We start from the raw sequence: 15,424 nt of genomic DNA, 5'->3' as shown, positions 1-15,424 counted from the left end.
CACGTGCTAAGTGATAAATAGGTATATACCAGGTGTAGGAGTTTCACCAAGGTCGGGGCTGTCATCTCTGCCTGGGAAATGAGACAAGGCATCCCAAAGCATCTAAGCAGGAGACATGCAAGTGAGGGACATCTTTAGCACTATGAAAGTCCCGCCCTTGCCCTTCACCAAAGCATTTCTCCATTGCTTTCAGAGTTTATTTTGGAAGATACAAATTTACAGGGAGTGCTGCTAAAATACTTCTGATAGAGGAATATATGTAGTGTCATTAGATGGTACACTATGACTCTGGGATTGTGGGGGTTGAAATCACATGAGTTTTTACCACCAAAGCTCAAATCAGATTGTTTTTCCCAAGAGAATAGAAACCTTTGCAAGAGACTATTTTACTCATCATCTGTTTTCTATGATCTCTGTGAGTAGGAAACTTATTTTCATAATGTAGCTAGTTAGTTACTAATTTTTTACATGTAAAGATAGAATCTTAAGATGTCTTTCTCAAATTAATTTATAGATTGATGCAATGGTAAGAAAAATCTCAATATGTTTTGAAATATAACAAAATAACTCTAAAGATGATTTGGAACAACCAATAGTTGAGACTAGGAAAGAACAGTTTGGCAAAGTATAATAGAGAGAGCCTTTCTCTACCAGCCAGTAAAATGTGTTGAAATGCAACAATAGTCATACAAGAATAAACAGCCAGTCAAGATGGAGACGTAGATAAACATGCTTCACCTCCATGCACAACTACAGCAAAGATTATAGCCAGATCACAAAACAAATATCACCCAGATTCATCAGAAAATCAACTGTAGGGAAGCCCAACAACCAGGAATATAAGGAGCTACATCCATCCAGATGGGTAGGAGAAGTGGAGACACAGAGTGGCATGGAGAGGCAGCAGAATGGGTGGTCCCATATTCACATGTCGTAGATAAAAATTGGGAGGGACACCTCAGGAGCGAGCCATCCTAGCCCCAGACCAGAATACCCAGCTCAGGGTTCAGGCACCAGGAAGATAAATTCCCATAACTTCTGGCTATAAAAAGCAGTGGAGGCTGGGGCTATGGAAGAAGCTGTGAGAGTCTCAAGAAACTCCTCTTAAAGGGCCCACAACAGACTTAAGATTCACACAGACCCACCCCCTCTGGGATTCAGCACCAGAGTAACAGCTGGAAGGGCACAAGTGGCATATGGGGAGAATGGGAGAAAGTAAAGTGACTGGCAACAGAGCAAGTGCTGGGAGACAGCTTCTTCTTGGGCAATCTCCAGAGGCCAAGGAGCAGCATTGTCCCCTCTCTGAGCCCTTCCCAACAAAAAACAACAGAGTGGTGAAACAGGTTGCCCTACCTTGGCAATTACCTAAGGCTCCACCCCACACAATTTACAGGTGCCTTTTCTATAATAGGCCATGCTACTAAGACAGGGAATCAAAGCAGCTCTACCTAATACACAGGACCAAATACAGAGAGGCTGCCAAATTGAGAAGACAAAGAAATATGGCCTAAATAAAAGAACAGAACAAAACTCCCGGACAAGAACCAAATGAAATGGAGATAAGGAACCTATCAGATATATACTTCAAAACACTTGTTATGAGGATACTCAAAGAATCACTGGGTATTGCAACAGCATAAAAAACACCCAGGCAGAAATAAAGGCTACATTAGCAAAATAAAGGAAAATCTATAAGCAACCAACAGTAGAGGGGATGAAGCTGGGAATCAAGTCGATGATTTGAAACATAAGGAAAAAAGCATTCAATCTGAACAGCAAGAAGAAAAAATAATTTTAAAAAATGAGGATAGAACAAGGAGCCTCTGGGACATCTCCAAACATACCAGTGTCTGAATCATAGGGATGCCAGAAGGAGAAGAGGAGGAGCAAGAAATTGAAAACTTACTTGAAAGAAGAATGAAAGAGAACTTCCCCAATCTGGACAAGGAAATAGACATACAAGTCCAGGAAGCACAGAGAGCCCCAAACAAATTGGAACCAAAAAGGACCGCACTAAGACACATCATAATTAAAATTCCAAAGGTTAAAGATAAAGAGAGAATCTTAAAAGCAGCAAGAGAAAAGCAGAGAGTCACCTACAAAGGAGTTTCCATAAGACTGTCAACTGATTTCTCAAAAGATACTTTGCAAGTTAGAAGGGACTGGTGATAAGTATTAAAAGTCATGAAAAGCAGGGACCTAAAACCTAGATTACCATATTTTGCTGCATATAATGTACTCCCATGTACAATGTGCACGCACATTTTTGGCCCAAACTTTCAGGAAAAAAATCTTTCATTTTAATTTTTTAATTCAATTTTTTAATTTACTGATTTTTAGAAACAAAACCAATTATCATATTCCTGAGTGTTATTTTGCATATGGATATCATTATTACTTTCTAAAGTTAAACTTTTAATGCATAAACATAAATAAAAGAATTAAAAACATTTATATAGATATGAAATTAGTACTATCCATACATAATGTGCATACTTATTTTTTTCCTCAAAAATTTGGGCAAAAAAGTATGCATTATACATGGCAAAATACACTACTCTATCCAGCAAGACTATAATTTAGAATTGAAGGGCAGATAAAGTGCTTCCCCAACAAGGTAAAGCTAAAGGAGTTCATCATCACCAAGCCATTATTATATGAAATGTTAAAGGCAACTGTATACAAAAAAAAATCAAAATTGAACATTAAAATGGCAACAAATTCACAACTATCAACAACTGCATATAAAAACAAACTAAGAAAAAAGCAAAACAGGAACAGAATCATAGATATGGAGACATTTAGAGAGTTATTAGCTGGAAGGAGACAGGGAGAGAATGGGGTAAAAAGTTCAGGTATTAAGAAGTACAAATGGGTAGGTACAAAATAGACAGAGGAAGGTTAAGAACTGTATAGGAAATGGAGAAGCCGAAGAACAGATATGGATGACCCATGGACATGAATAAGGGAGAGGACTGCTGGAGGAAATAGGGGTACTGGGTGGAGGGGACAAAGGGAGAGAAATTGGGATAACTGTAATAGCATAATCCATAAAATATATATTTTAAAAAAGAATAAACAGAACCACAGAGAAGATATGGAAACAGAAACAGCAGAGATTAATAATTTACCATATGCTAATAAAGTTTACATCACAATGCAAAAGGTAAAGAGGAATTATTTAATAGTGTTGATAAAAATAACTATTGGGAAAAACCAATTTAGAGTCTCACCTTATGAAAATTAAATTTCATATAATATAAAATTAAATGTTAAAATGGCATTTTTTTCTTTATATTTTATTTATTCATCTCTAGAGAGAGGGGGAGGGAGGAAGAAAAAGAGGAAGAGAAACATAGATTGGTTGCCTCTCCCATGCCCCCAGCCTGGCCTACCACCCAAACACGTGCCCTGACTGGGAATGAAACCAACACTTAAGCTCACAGGCCAGCACTCAACCCACTGAGCCACACCAGCCAGGCCTAAAAATTGCATTTTGAACTAGAAGAAAGTGTAGCCATATTGAAGTGATCTTGGAGTTATCAAGTACCCTGGGCACAAATGTAGTGGAAGAACTCTTAAAGTAAAATCTCAGGGGTGAGAATACTTAATGATTCTCTTTATATAAAAAATATGAAAATCAATAGTTTAAGGCCAAGGTCAAATTGAGGAAAGTATTTATTATAAAATGACATATTCTTCAATATAAATATTTCTTAGAAATCAAGAAAGATCTAACATCCCAATAAAAAGAGCAGGCAAGACACATAAGCAGATTATTTTATCAAGGAAAAACTACAGCTCTCACCAGGTAGCTCAGTTGGTTAGAGTGTTGTCCGAATCCACCAGGGTTGCTGGTTGGATCTCTGGTAGAGCACATAAAATAAGCAATCAGTGAATGCATGAATTAGTAGAACAACAAATTGATGTGTCTCTCTTTTTATTTTCTCTCTCCCCTTCTTGCTCTCTCTCTATAAAATCAATCAATAAAAAATTAATAAAAATTGTTAATTGAAAATTTTTAATGTTCAAGTTTCAATAAAAATATGAAAATTAAAACAATGAGGTATGATTTCTGTAAAGTTGGCAAAAATATTTTAAAACTTACATCAATCTTATTATAACAATCTTTTAGTGAGGCTGTAATGATATAGTCACTTAGCAGAAGTGAAAATTGATGTGAAAGCAAAGTGGCAATGTGTATGCAGAGCCTTTAAAATGTTTATTCCTTATTCTGTTTGACCTAAAAACACTTCTGGGAACCTGGCCTGAAGAAATGTATGTTTGGACAAAGATTTATACATACAGATGTCCATCACATGAGCACAATGTTATAATAAAGTTATCAGTTATATAAATTGATGTAAAGTTATCAATTATATATATAACTTGTGTATATAAATTATGTATATAACAGAGGATAATTAAACAAATCAATATTTGATAAAATACTATAAAGTTATTAATTTTTTTCAAAAACATTGAGATGAGAAAATTATAAATGATATGTTGACATTGCTTTAACTTTCATATCTTTGCAACTAGATGGTAACATTTTTATTAACCATTTATATTTTTCTAGTTTTACTGAAATACAATTGACATATAATACTGTATTAGTTTAAGTTGTACAACATGATTTGATATATGCATATATACAAAATGATTATCACGATAAGGTTAGTTAACATCCATCATTTCAGTTACTTTTTTGTGTGTGTGGTAACTTTTAAGATCTACTCTCTCAGCAATTTTCAAATATGCAATACAGTATTGTTAACTATAGTCACCATGCTGTACATCACATCGCCAGGACTTACTTATCTTATAACTGGAAGTATCTTTTGACCCCCTTTACCTATTTCCCCCTGTCCCCACCCCCACCTCTGGCAACCAACAATACTTTCTGTGTCTATGAGTTTCATTTTTTTTAATTCCATGTGTAAGTGAAATCATACAGTATTTGTCTTTGTCTTCTATTGTATTTCTTTTCTATAGCTTTTTTACCCTCTAGTTCTTAATGTTACACATTTCAGCAAGTTCAAAATATTTTTTCTAAAGACTCTTCTTTCAGATGGAAATTCATAAAACAGATAATCTTAAATTCTTATGGGCCAGAGATGTCTAGATAGGCATCTCTTGCCTTTTGACTTACTTCTAACATACTGTGATTACCTAAAGTGACACAAACTTGTTTAAAACCCTCAGAATCTGTGTATTCACAGATCCACACTACTAATTTCCATACTTCTGTTGAAGCTATTACTGCTCAGTGGTGAGAAGGGGAGAATTTAGCAGAACTCATTAAGCACCTGCAAGATTTGTTTTGACCCAGTTTCCTCCCTGGCTATTAGTAACCATCTCAGTACCTCTCAGCTCTCTTGTTGAGGGTTGAAAGGCAAAAGGGAAGTGAAGAGTGTTGTCACTAAAAATAGCAAGCTGGGCTAGGACCTTACCACCCAAAGAGTGGTCCATAGGTCATCATTACTTGGGAGCACGTTAGAAATGCAGACCTTTGGGCCTCATCCCAGACCTTCTAAATTAGGATCTGAATTCTGTAATATGCAATAACATAGCAAAGAAAGTGTTGTTATATTTACTTAATAAAGGCTTTTGCTTCTCATTCTTAATTTTTAAAACTTATAGCTCTCTTGTTTTAAGTTTCTTTTTTGAAATTAAGTGGTTCTCTTATTTTCTTCTGAAAGTCAGAAGAACTCAGAAGACAGTTGATTAAGGTTCACAAAAGTGATATATAATGGTAGCATCCTTGACTTCTAGCTATGACGGTACTATCAGTGTGTCAATTTTTTTACAGATAGCCAAAGAAAACAAGAAGAGGTTTTCTGGTGTCCCAAAATATGGAGGATGGGTATTGGACAACTGCCCTGTTATAAGAGAACTGTGGATAGCCTTAATCGAGAAAGGAATTATACCAGATTTAGTAATCTGTTTGTCAGATACAGAAAACGATGGTTGGTAAATATTTATCATGTCAATTTGAAACTGAAGTTTTTATTGCTGATAATAGTTTCAGTTAAAATATAAAATGGAAAATGCTCTACCCTCACTAGGTACAAATTCCACCCCAACAATTCCTTGACAACCTAGAGGTGTACAAGTGAGGCATCCATGCACCTAGTGGGTGGCCAGAATAATGTGCTAGAGCACTGGGTGTTCCAGCAGGCCCTCATAATTACTCTTTGGGGCTAGAATTCAACACCTCCTCTCTCAGTCAGCACTATAAATCCTAAATTAAATATACATAAGGCTGAGGGTAAGACTGCATATTAGTCTTTGTTCACCTCAAATGAGACATATTAAGTACATCAAGATAGTAGAACTATATTTTTATTAATCACTTTGTATAAAGCTACAATAATCAAAACAGTATAGCACTGGCAGAAAAACAAATGTATAGGCCAATAGATGGAGAATAGAGAGCTCAGAAATAAACCCATGTACATGTACATGTGGTCAACTAATCTTTGACAAGTAGGCCAAGAATATTTTGCCACTTTGCATTTTAGGTAAATACACTTGAAAAGAGTTTCTGGGGAAAATATACTGCATTTTTTCATGTTTTAGTCATTTTTGGCATGTCAATATATGCTTTTTAAAAAGGGTTAAGATGGTCTCTTAGTATTTTAAAGAATCTGGACTCTATTTAAATAAATGCTTAAAGGAAAATAGATTTGGATTTAGGAAGAATTAAATTTTGTTAATTTTCAATATGTACCTCACTATACTTTATAGAACTTCAAAATTAATATTATTCTCTTTATCTACATTTCAGGAAAATGTTTACTTAATAGACTGTACTTAGAGAATAAGCCTGAAATTGACTCTAAAATATTAGAAAGATTATTAGATGAACTACAAAAGAAAAAAATAGAGGAAGAAGCAGCAAGGTAAAATCTGCCTAGAATATTAAAACAGGTTAATAAATCTTCTATGAAGCTGTTAAATATCTACTTATAATTTATATTTATTAAATCTCTTTAATATCAAAATAGTGGTCTAACTGACCCAACTCTAATTAATTCTAAGAAAAACAGTAATTTCACAAATATTTCTAGAATCTCTAAAGGAGAGATGTTTTCACAGTCCCAAACTAAATTTATTCTAAATCAAATATCTACTCTCAAAAGACACTGTAAGAAAAAAATGAGCAGAGATAAGATTTCTTGTCTTTTTACCATATTTATCTGTCTTAAATAATTTTGCTAACTAGAATTCACAAAGTGAAGAAATTATATGATAAAAGTAAATAAAAATACACTTGTGTGATATAACTAAAATGGTAGAAAAAATATTTACTAAAAATTAAAATATGGCCCTGTCCAGTGTGGCTCAGTTGGTTGGAGAATTGTCCCATAACCAAAAGGTTCTAGGCTCAATTTCCCATCAAGGCACATACCTAGGTTACAGGTTCCATTCTCTGTACGACCCCGGGCCTGGGCATGTATGGGAGGCAACTGGTCGTTACTTCTCTCTCACATCAATGTTTCTCTCTCTCTTTTCCTCTTTCTCAAAGCAATGAAAAAAAGGTCCTCAGGTGAGGATTAAAAAAATTAAAATGTGTATGCATTTGACCTAGAAAGTATATCTAGGACTTCAGCCCTCAGGAATCAGCATATTAATGCACAAGAGAACATGTATAAGAATGTTAACATTCTTTTTAAAATAACTACATCTTTAAAAAAATAATATGAAAATAACTGCACCAAGTATTCAGTGGGGACCAGTGAAGTGCAGTGGGGCCCATTCACAGCAGCAGCATACTCTGGGACAGTCCTAAGACTGTTCTGTGGGCCTGTCATTCTCTTCCGGTCAGCATCCTTTGGGCTCTAGTTACAGATGTTCTCTTCAAAAGACATTACCACACCTCTTCTCCCAACAGGTGTGTTTCTTATTAATAGGGGCTGTTCTTTTACTGTATGCCACATCCTGCCATCCAGCCTGAAGTGTTGGTATAATTCAAGTTCTCCGTGTCCATGACCAGACCTCTGCGATGACTGGGTCTTGTTTCTACACTCTTTTCCCCTTTTGACTGTATGTGAACCGGCAGTTCAAACAGGACTCTCTCGTGAGACTCACCTTATCCAAAACTTGGATAAAGGATGCTGCCGATAAGTATCTGGAACTTGACAAGAATGAGGCAGGATTCTGCTGCCAGTCATGAGACACTTAGATAAACCACTTGGATAGACGAGTCAAAGACTAATGGTGATGACAGAAATTATCCTGCTTTTGACTGGCACATTTGGAAGCTGATGCTGGAAAAATGTGGAGTCCACATGTCTTTAGATATTCCACAGACATATTCCATGTCTTTAGATGTAGAATTCCACATGTCTTTAGATATTTGGCCCACGATGGAATTCTTTTTAAAAAAATATTTTATTTATTCAGTTTCAGAGAGGAGAAGGGAGGGAGAAAAAGAAAGAGAGAAACATCAATGTGTGGTTGCCCAGCCCAAAACTCAGCCATGTGCCCTAGACCGGGAATCAAACCGGTGACCCCTTGGTTCACAGGCTGGCACTCAATCCACTGAGTCACACCACCCAGGGCCTAAGATGGAATTCTTAATCCTGTTAAGTTTATCTCTTTTCTAAATAACTTGCAAGGCCTTTACATGAGACTTTGACTTTTTTTGGTTTTTGTTCCATTTCAGATTTATTTTCTCATAATGCCATCATCTAGATAACTATTATTGATAATTTGATTAGTCTTCTACCAGTCTTTTAATAATTTATATTCATTTTAAATACAAAGTTAAAATTGTATTATACATAGTTCTATATTATACTTTTCACTTGAGATTATATTGTGAACATTTCTCAACTGGAAGAAAAAAAAATACAATTTTTCTCATTTGCCTTTTTAACTTGTAGTTAGACAATCCTTTATTAATTTTGACAGGTTTTCTAATAAATAGCCACAGCTTTACAAAGAGTAACATTCCAAATTTTCTTCCAAAAAAACCCCTGAAAATTAACTGACCTCAATATGAGTGAATTATTTATATTGTAAAGTAAAAAAATGTAATGACTATTATAAACAATGTACTGTTTGTTGTTACTATTCTCAGCCTTAGATCTTATAATTTTGTAAGATGTCTGAATTTCCAAAGATAATTAAATTTTGAACTTTATTTTGTTGCAGAAAAACCAAAGAGGAGGAATTGAGACTAGAAAAAGAAAATGGCAGGCTATTGGAAGCTCTGGATATGAAAAGAAAAGGCAAGCACAGATTGATATGACTAATAATATGTCACTTAATTTTGTATTATTAGTGCCAGCAACTGTAGTATTTCAGTGAATTATAGACAGGGTTACTGTATTTCTTCATTTGCCCATGAGAGTCCAGGTTTATGGCCATGGTTTGAAAGTATTTATTTGACCCCCTTTCACTCTCAAAATGTTCCAATTTGGGTAATAAATTATATGGTTACTGGAGTAATGGACCAGAGGAAAAAGACTCCTGGCACAGACACTTACTCCTGCACCCTCAAAGCGGCATGCACAGCAGGGCAGCATGAGCAGCATGCCTTCTGATGGTTGCCCCAGTCATAGATGATGTATGGCTACTGGGATTATTTCCATTAGAAGGTGTTGCAGGAGTTCACATAATAGTCACACTCTTACTATACCCATTGCGTTTGCACTTAAACTTCCAATCTCCATGATAGAAGAACTTACCCTACAAGCTTCTTTCAAGACTCGAGTTCTTAACCTGGGGGTCCATGGATAAATTCAAGGGTCTATGAACTTGGATGAAAACTTTACTTTAACTAATCTTTCATTAAAATTTAGTTCTTCCTTTAACTAATAATTCATATAGGCAATAAACCACAGTAGCATTAGCAATAAATTAACTCTGTCACCAATAAAAATGAAGATACCACATTACAGTTTTAGGTATCTTGTGTATATTTATCACTATTCCCAAATTATGGTCATTATTAAACCAGGTGCTGGTTCTTGTATAATGCATTAGTAAAGATGCACAAATTTCCTATAGCACAGAATTTTGTTTGATGTCTTGAAGACTGTATTTCAATGTAATTGAATTCATATGTATTTTATTCTATGAGATCAAAAGCACTATCCTAAAATGGGATCCATATGTTTTATCAGACTGCCAAAGGAGTCCATTCTTCAGAAGAATGAAGAGTATCTGTTTCAGTTTTCCACTGCTGGGCAAAAAGCTGCCCCAACACTGTAAACCTCCATTTTTATTGTGCTCCCAGTTTTGTTAGTCAGGAATTGGGGCAGGGCGTGTCTCCACTCCCTCAGGACCTCAGTTCTGGCTATAAGTAGCCACCTTGGAGTGGATCCTCTGGCCCTGCTGAAGGCTTCAGATGACTGTGGCCCTGATTAGCATCTTTATGACGACTTCAGGAGAGACCCAGAGCCAGAGTCGCCAACGAGCCACTCCCGAGTTCCTGACCCCAGAAACTGCAAAGATAATATGTGATCGTTGTTGTTTTTTTGGGGGGAGGGGGTATGATTATTGTTTTTTTAAACACTAAGGTTTTGGGTAATTTATTATGAAGAATAGATAACTATACAACACATACTAGTCAAAATTACAGATAACAGAGGATCTTAGGACACTTTTCAATCCATTCCTGACTTATATGGTACTCAGATTATTCACTAGGGTTCTCGAAAAAATAGTAGAACTTTTTACTTTTTTTAAAAAACCAAACCATTTAGTTGAAGACATTTTGAGTTTCTGGTGTAGAGCACAGAACTACATCCCAAACCCTAGTAGGTTTCAGCAAATTCTGCTTCTTCCTCTTCTGCATCACCATAAAATTCTCCGTATAACACCAAAGATTCACCACATTCCAAGTCACATACCTGGAAGCCACATGCTCTACAGTCCTGGTCAGACCTCGAGATGTAAGGACACTTCAGGATGCTTTCCTCTGGAGACTTAATCACCCAGATTTACATTAAAATTCAGGTACCAGAAGTATCACTCACCACTAGAATGTGATTCTTGGAAGGTACTTACTGAGAGGAAAGAATTTCCACAATAATCCAGAAGTTAAGTTCATTTATTTTTTCACATCATCTTTGCAGAGAAATTACCTTTATTTTCAGTCAATTTCATAAATCTATTAAAGGAATTGGGAAGATGGATTTTGTGACTCCACAATTCACCCCATCTTCTTCCGGAAAGATTTCCATGCATATATTTCTGTTCATCAGCAACTACATGGTCATCAGCAACTACTGAAAATGTGAAGTTATGCTTTTAAAATTTCCATTCAGTGTATTGATTAACCACTCTATTATTGAATATTAGCTATAAGAAAATACAGAGTCTAGACTGGTAATACCCAATAGAAATATCATGCAAGCCACATATGTAACTTTAAATTTTCTAATAGCCACATAAGAAGTAAAAAGAAACAAGTAAAATGAATTTTATTTAATATACTGTATCCAAAATACTATTTTAGCATGTAATCAATGCAAAAATTATTGGCATATTTTACATTCAATTTTCCATACTAAATATTTGAAATCCATTGTATATTTTATACTTACATCACATCTCACGACTAGCCACATTTTGAGTGCTCAACAGCCACATCTTGTAGTGGCTGTGTATCAGACAGTGCAGGTCTACCCCTTCCCTTGTTGAAGGGACATTTGAGATGTTTCCAGTTTCTTAAAGTTATAATATTTGGGGCTGCTAATAAACATTTCCTTCTTTAAATGAACCCTCAGGCTGGTTGCCCCTGTAGAACTCTGAATATATGGTTAGAATCCTTTACCACTACATTTTAATAGGTAAAATATATAGAAAATCTCTCTCTCCCTCATTAAACCCCATCCCCCAGGAGGGCAGGGGTCCACTCTTGATTCTTTGTTTGGGTCTCCGCACTTATGAGAGTGCCTAGCACCCAATTAATATTTGCTGACTTAACCTGAATGATAATTTACTACTTCTCATTTTTTTCTAGAAGAGGAAGAGGCTGACGCTGACGCTGACGCTGATGAGGAGATTGAAGGTGAGGAGCTTGATGCTCCTGAAGAGCCTGAAGCCCTTGAGGTGGCCGAGGAGACCGAGGGCCTCTTACCTGAGGAGTCTGAAGTGTCCGAGATTCCTGAAACAGAATCTGAATCAGGTCAGACTTTATTAACAGCCGTGCCCTTAATTCTGCTCACGCCCATTGCTGTGTTCGTGTGTGCATGTGTGTGCATATGTTAAAAAAGTGGAAACAGGCTAAAAATGGAAAATAAGCCCCCAGGGAACAGCTGTAACATCCAAACCATGTTATTCTGGAGCACGTGATTTGGAGTGCCGTAGAAAAGCTGATTCTGCTCTGCCCTGTCTTGGCGCTCAGGGACAGGCCTGTCTACATCATTGGTGGGGCATGTTGTTTAAAAAGCAGGGGGAAAATGCCATTAACGGTACTAAATATAAAGCTTTTTCTTTTCTTCCATAATCTCTCTCACAAGTTGTCATTTTTATTTGTTATTTCATGTCATTCTAAGTAAAGAAATATTAAAAACTTAAATTATTAGCATGAATTTCACCATTCATTTTTATATTGTACAATACCATTTTTAAATAAGAATATAAGAGTATTTAACTCATATACAGAATCACTGAAATTATCCTTGGCTGATGTGGCTCAGTGGATTGAGCAGTGGCCTGTGAACCAAAGGGTCACTGGTTTGACTACCAGTCAGGGCAAATGCCTAGGTTGCTGGCCAGGTCCCCCGTAGGGGGTGTGTGGGAGGCAACCACACATTGATGTTTCTCTCCTTCTCTTTTTCCCTCCATGACCCGCTGTCTAAAAAATATATATATATATAAAAAGAAAAAAGGAATCACTGAAATTAACACAGTTCATATTTTACAGCTCATACATATATAGGTATGTCATTCTTACCATAATACTGGTAAATTTTGTGCACAAAACTAACTCAGCTTTTTATTTCATTTCTTAATATGCACATATTCTACCAACACTCTCTACCTTTAACTTCCTAACGAGTCAGGAAAGACTGAAAGGAAAAGGAACACTGGGTTGCCCTATCTTTCCTTTCCTTCTATGTCATCATTTTCAGCCTAAGTGTTTACTACAGGGAAGCGATATGAATAAGAGAGGCTATGGGGGCGTTCCTTGGTCATTCATGTCTCTCTGAATGCCATCACCTTCTTCCTGCATCTGAAGGAAGCCCTAGTTCAAAAGGAAAGCAGGGTCGCTTGGGTCTGTCAGCATCTGTGCATGTCTGCCCTCACCACTCAGTCATGCATACTCCCACGCATCTTGGGTTCTCTGGAATTCTATACTCATGATGGGCCATCAGGAACTCTCATAAGAATGAGATGGCGAGGACTGGCTAACATATATTGTACCTATCTTTGCTCATATGCATGCTCTGTTGTCCCATCGGGGCCCCTTTGGATTTTAATTACAAAACAAAGTTCAAAGATAAAACTATTAAAAATTTCAAATTGACAACCAAAGAGCATGACAGTAAGTGTGAGGCAATTCTGAGTGAGAGACTATACAACTGCCCAGGTCACACACCCATGGAGCCAGCCCTGCTGCAGGGGTGCAGTTTGGTGGGTGGGGCAGGGCAAGGAGGCATCTTTGGGCAATGAAAGTCACTCTCAGGACTGGGGAATGGGCCTAAAGCAGTAAGATGGGGTACCCTGCCATGGTGGGATTAACGTTCATAAATTCTTCCAAGCACACTTACTATTGGATTAGAAACTAGTGCTATGAACTGAAGGTCTTTATATACCTGCAGCCAAATCCAGCCTGGGGCAACTAGGAACCTGCTGTCATCTGGTTAAAGAAACAGGGCTAATGGGAATTTTCACGCTGAGAAATCTCAAGTTCAACATAGATAATTTTTATCACATGGATTAGCTTAACTTTATGGAACAGTAAGTATAAAAGCATATCCCTTGTGCCCAACAGAGGAGCTGGTGGGATAAAACACCCAGTCTCCTTTTAAGAGTGCTATACCTCCACTGACTTCTGCTCCCACTCAGAGACTTCCAGCGTTTTCTTCTGTACCTAAACAGCCAGGCTGACTCTTCTTCTACCCACCTGCCTTTTGCAAGAAGACAGACTATAAAATACCGAAAACAAATAAATAATCAGAAATTCATTAAATATGACACATCAAACATTAAACCAGAGGGATCTAGTGTCTGTAGTGTCTCACAATAATATTAAGGGTCTAGGAGATTATTTAGTTGTATTGCTTTTTATCTCCCTACTGTTTCTCCCACAGAACCTTCTTGGGATGATCTAAAGCAGGCCTCCTATGCCATTTAGGGTCAGCTCTAGCTCAATGCTGTAGACATGACTGTTACCAGTCAGAATTGTATGTATCATGTGTCAGATATTATTCTGGTCATTGTCCTTTAGTACATTTAAGAATATTCCTCATTTTCTGCCTTATATTATTAGGTATTTTTAAGCTATACTTTTCCTAACTGGAACTGTATTTTCAGTTAGACATAGTGTATACAATTTAAACTGTGTTTTGAATTTTCTTTGTGCTGAAACTTTTATAAAGAAACCATGTCTTAAAATTCAAACACTAACGATTAGATTTCTTTTCTAAGTGTCTGAGCCTATTGAGGAAACTACGGTTGGAACAGAAATTCCAAAAGAACCCAAAGAGGGCCTGGAAACTAAATTACCTGAAACAGGTGAGCATGTAAAATAAAAGTAGTTAGTGCATAAAAGTGCTTTCTTATTCTCCTACAAGGGTGTAGTCCCTTATTTTAGGCATAGCATGAACTTCCTACCTGATTCTTTTTGCATCGTATGCCAGTTGGTGCATTGTACTGATTTAGCTTGTTATATTAAAAGTGTGTCTGTCCAGCTTATAACACTGTTTTTCATCAAATTTGATACATTTTATTAACAGTTGAAGATGCCATATGAAATACATATTAATTATCCAAGTAATTTTATTAATAGATAATAATTAATCTAGCCAATATAAGAAATTGAAGCATGATTAAAATATGAATTTATAAATTTACATTATTGTTGAGAACATGTTTATTTCTTTCATATGTTTTAAAAATGTGAAGTATAAATCATTTTGGCAATGCAGGTAAAATACCTTATTTGAAGCCTCTTTTTTTCTTTCCTTTAACCTTTACTCAAAAGTTGAACTACCTAAGTTTCCTGAAGACGCTTATCCTGATGTTCCTGAAATGGAACCAGTGAAAGAGAAGATCAGATCTTTCGCCACCAAGTGGAAATCTATAGAAAGAACATTCACTGACTCTGCCATTCAAGTCTTCCACTTGGAGATTGCTGGCAAAACTCCAGAGGAACTACTTCAAAAAGCAGTAGAGACGATGGAAAGTAAGGGCTGTAATCCTAACATTTACTGTCCAGAGCAGGGAACATTATTAA

At 36.3% G+C, this 15,424-nt stretch overlaps 1 protein-coding gene across 2 annotated transcripts in view; it reads left to right on the top strand.

The window, feature by feature from the left end:
* The window catches only part of AK9 (adenylate kinase 9), a 114,240-nt gene that overhangs the window by 48,257 nt on the left and 50,559 nt on the right, over nucleotides 1-15,424 (top strand). The window contains exons 17-22 of one of the 2 annotated variants that reach the window (XM_036024565.1): nucleotides 5,816-5,972; nucleotides 6,794-6,908; nucleotides 9,166-9,242; nucleotides 11,984-12,148; nucleotides 14,617-14,703; nucleotides 15,173-15,373. In XM_036024565.1, the coding sequence (XP_035880458.1) occupies nucleotides 5,816-5,972; nucleotides 6,794-6,908; nucleotides 9,166-9,242; nucleotides 11,984-12,148; nucleotides 14,617-14,703; nucleotides 15,173-15,373 (802 nt within the window). Of the gene's footprint in view, nucleotides 1-5,815; nucleotides 5,973-6,793; nucleotides 6,909-9,165; nucleotides 10,518-11,983; nucleotides 12,149-14,616; nucleotides 14,704-15,172; nucleotides 15,374-15,424 lie in introns of both variants that reach the window. The other variant, XR_004902869.1, reaches the window with a different exon arrangement.

This window comes from Phyllostomus discolor, chromosome 4 (genome assembly GCF_004126475.2).
Source record: "Phyllostomus discolor isolate MPI-MPIP mPhyDis1 chromosome 4, mPhyDis1.pri.v3, whole genome shotgun sequence".
Taxonomy (NCBI): domain Eukaryota; kingdom Metazoa; phylum Chordata; class Mammalia; order Chiroptera; family Phyllostomidae; genus Phyllostomus; species Phyllostomus discolor.
This window is presented reverse-complemented; position numbering and strand designations above follow the sequence as displayed.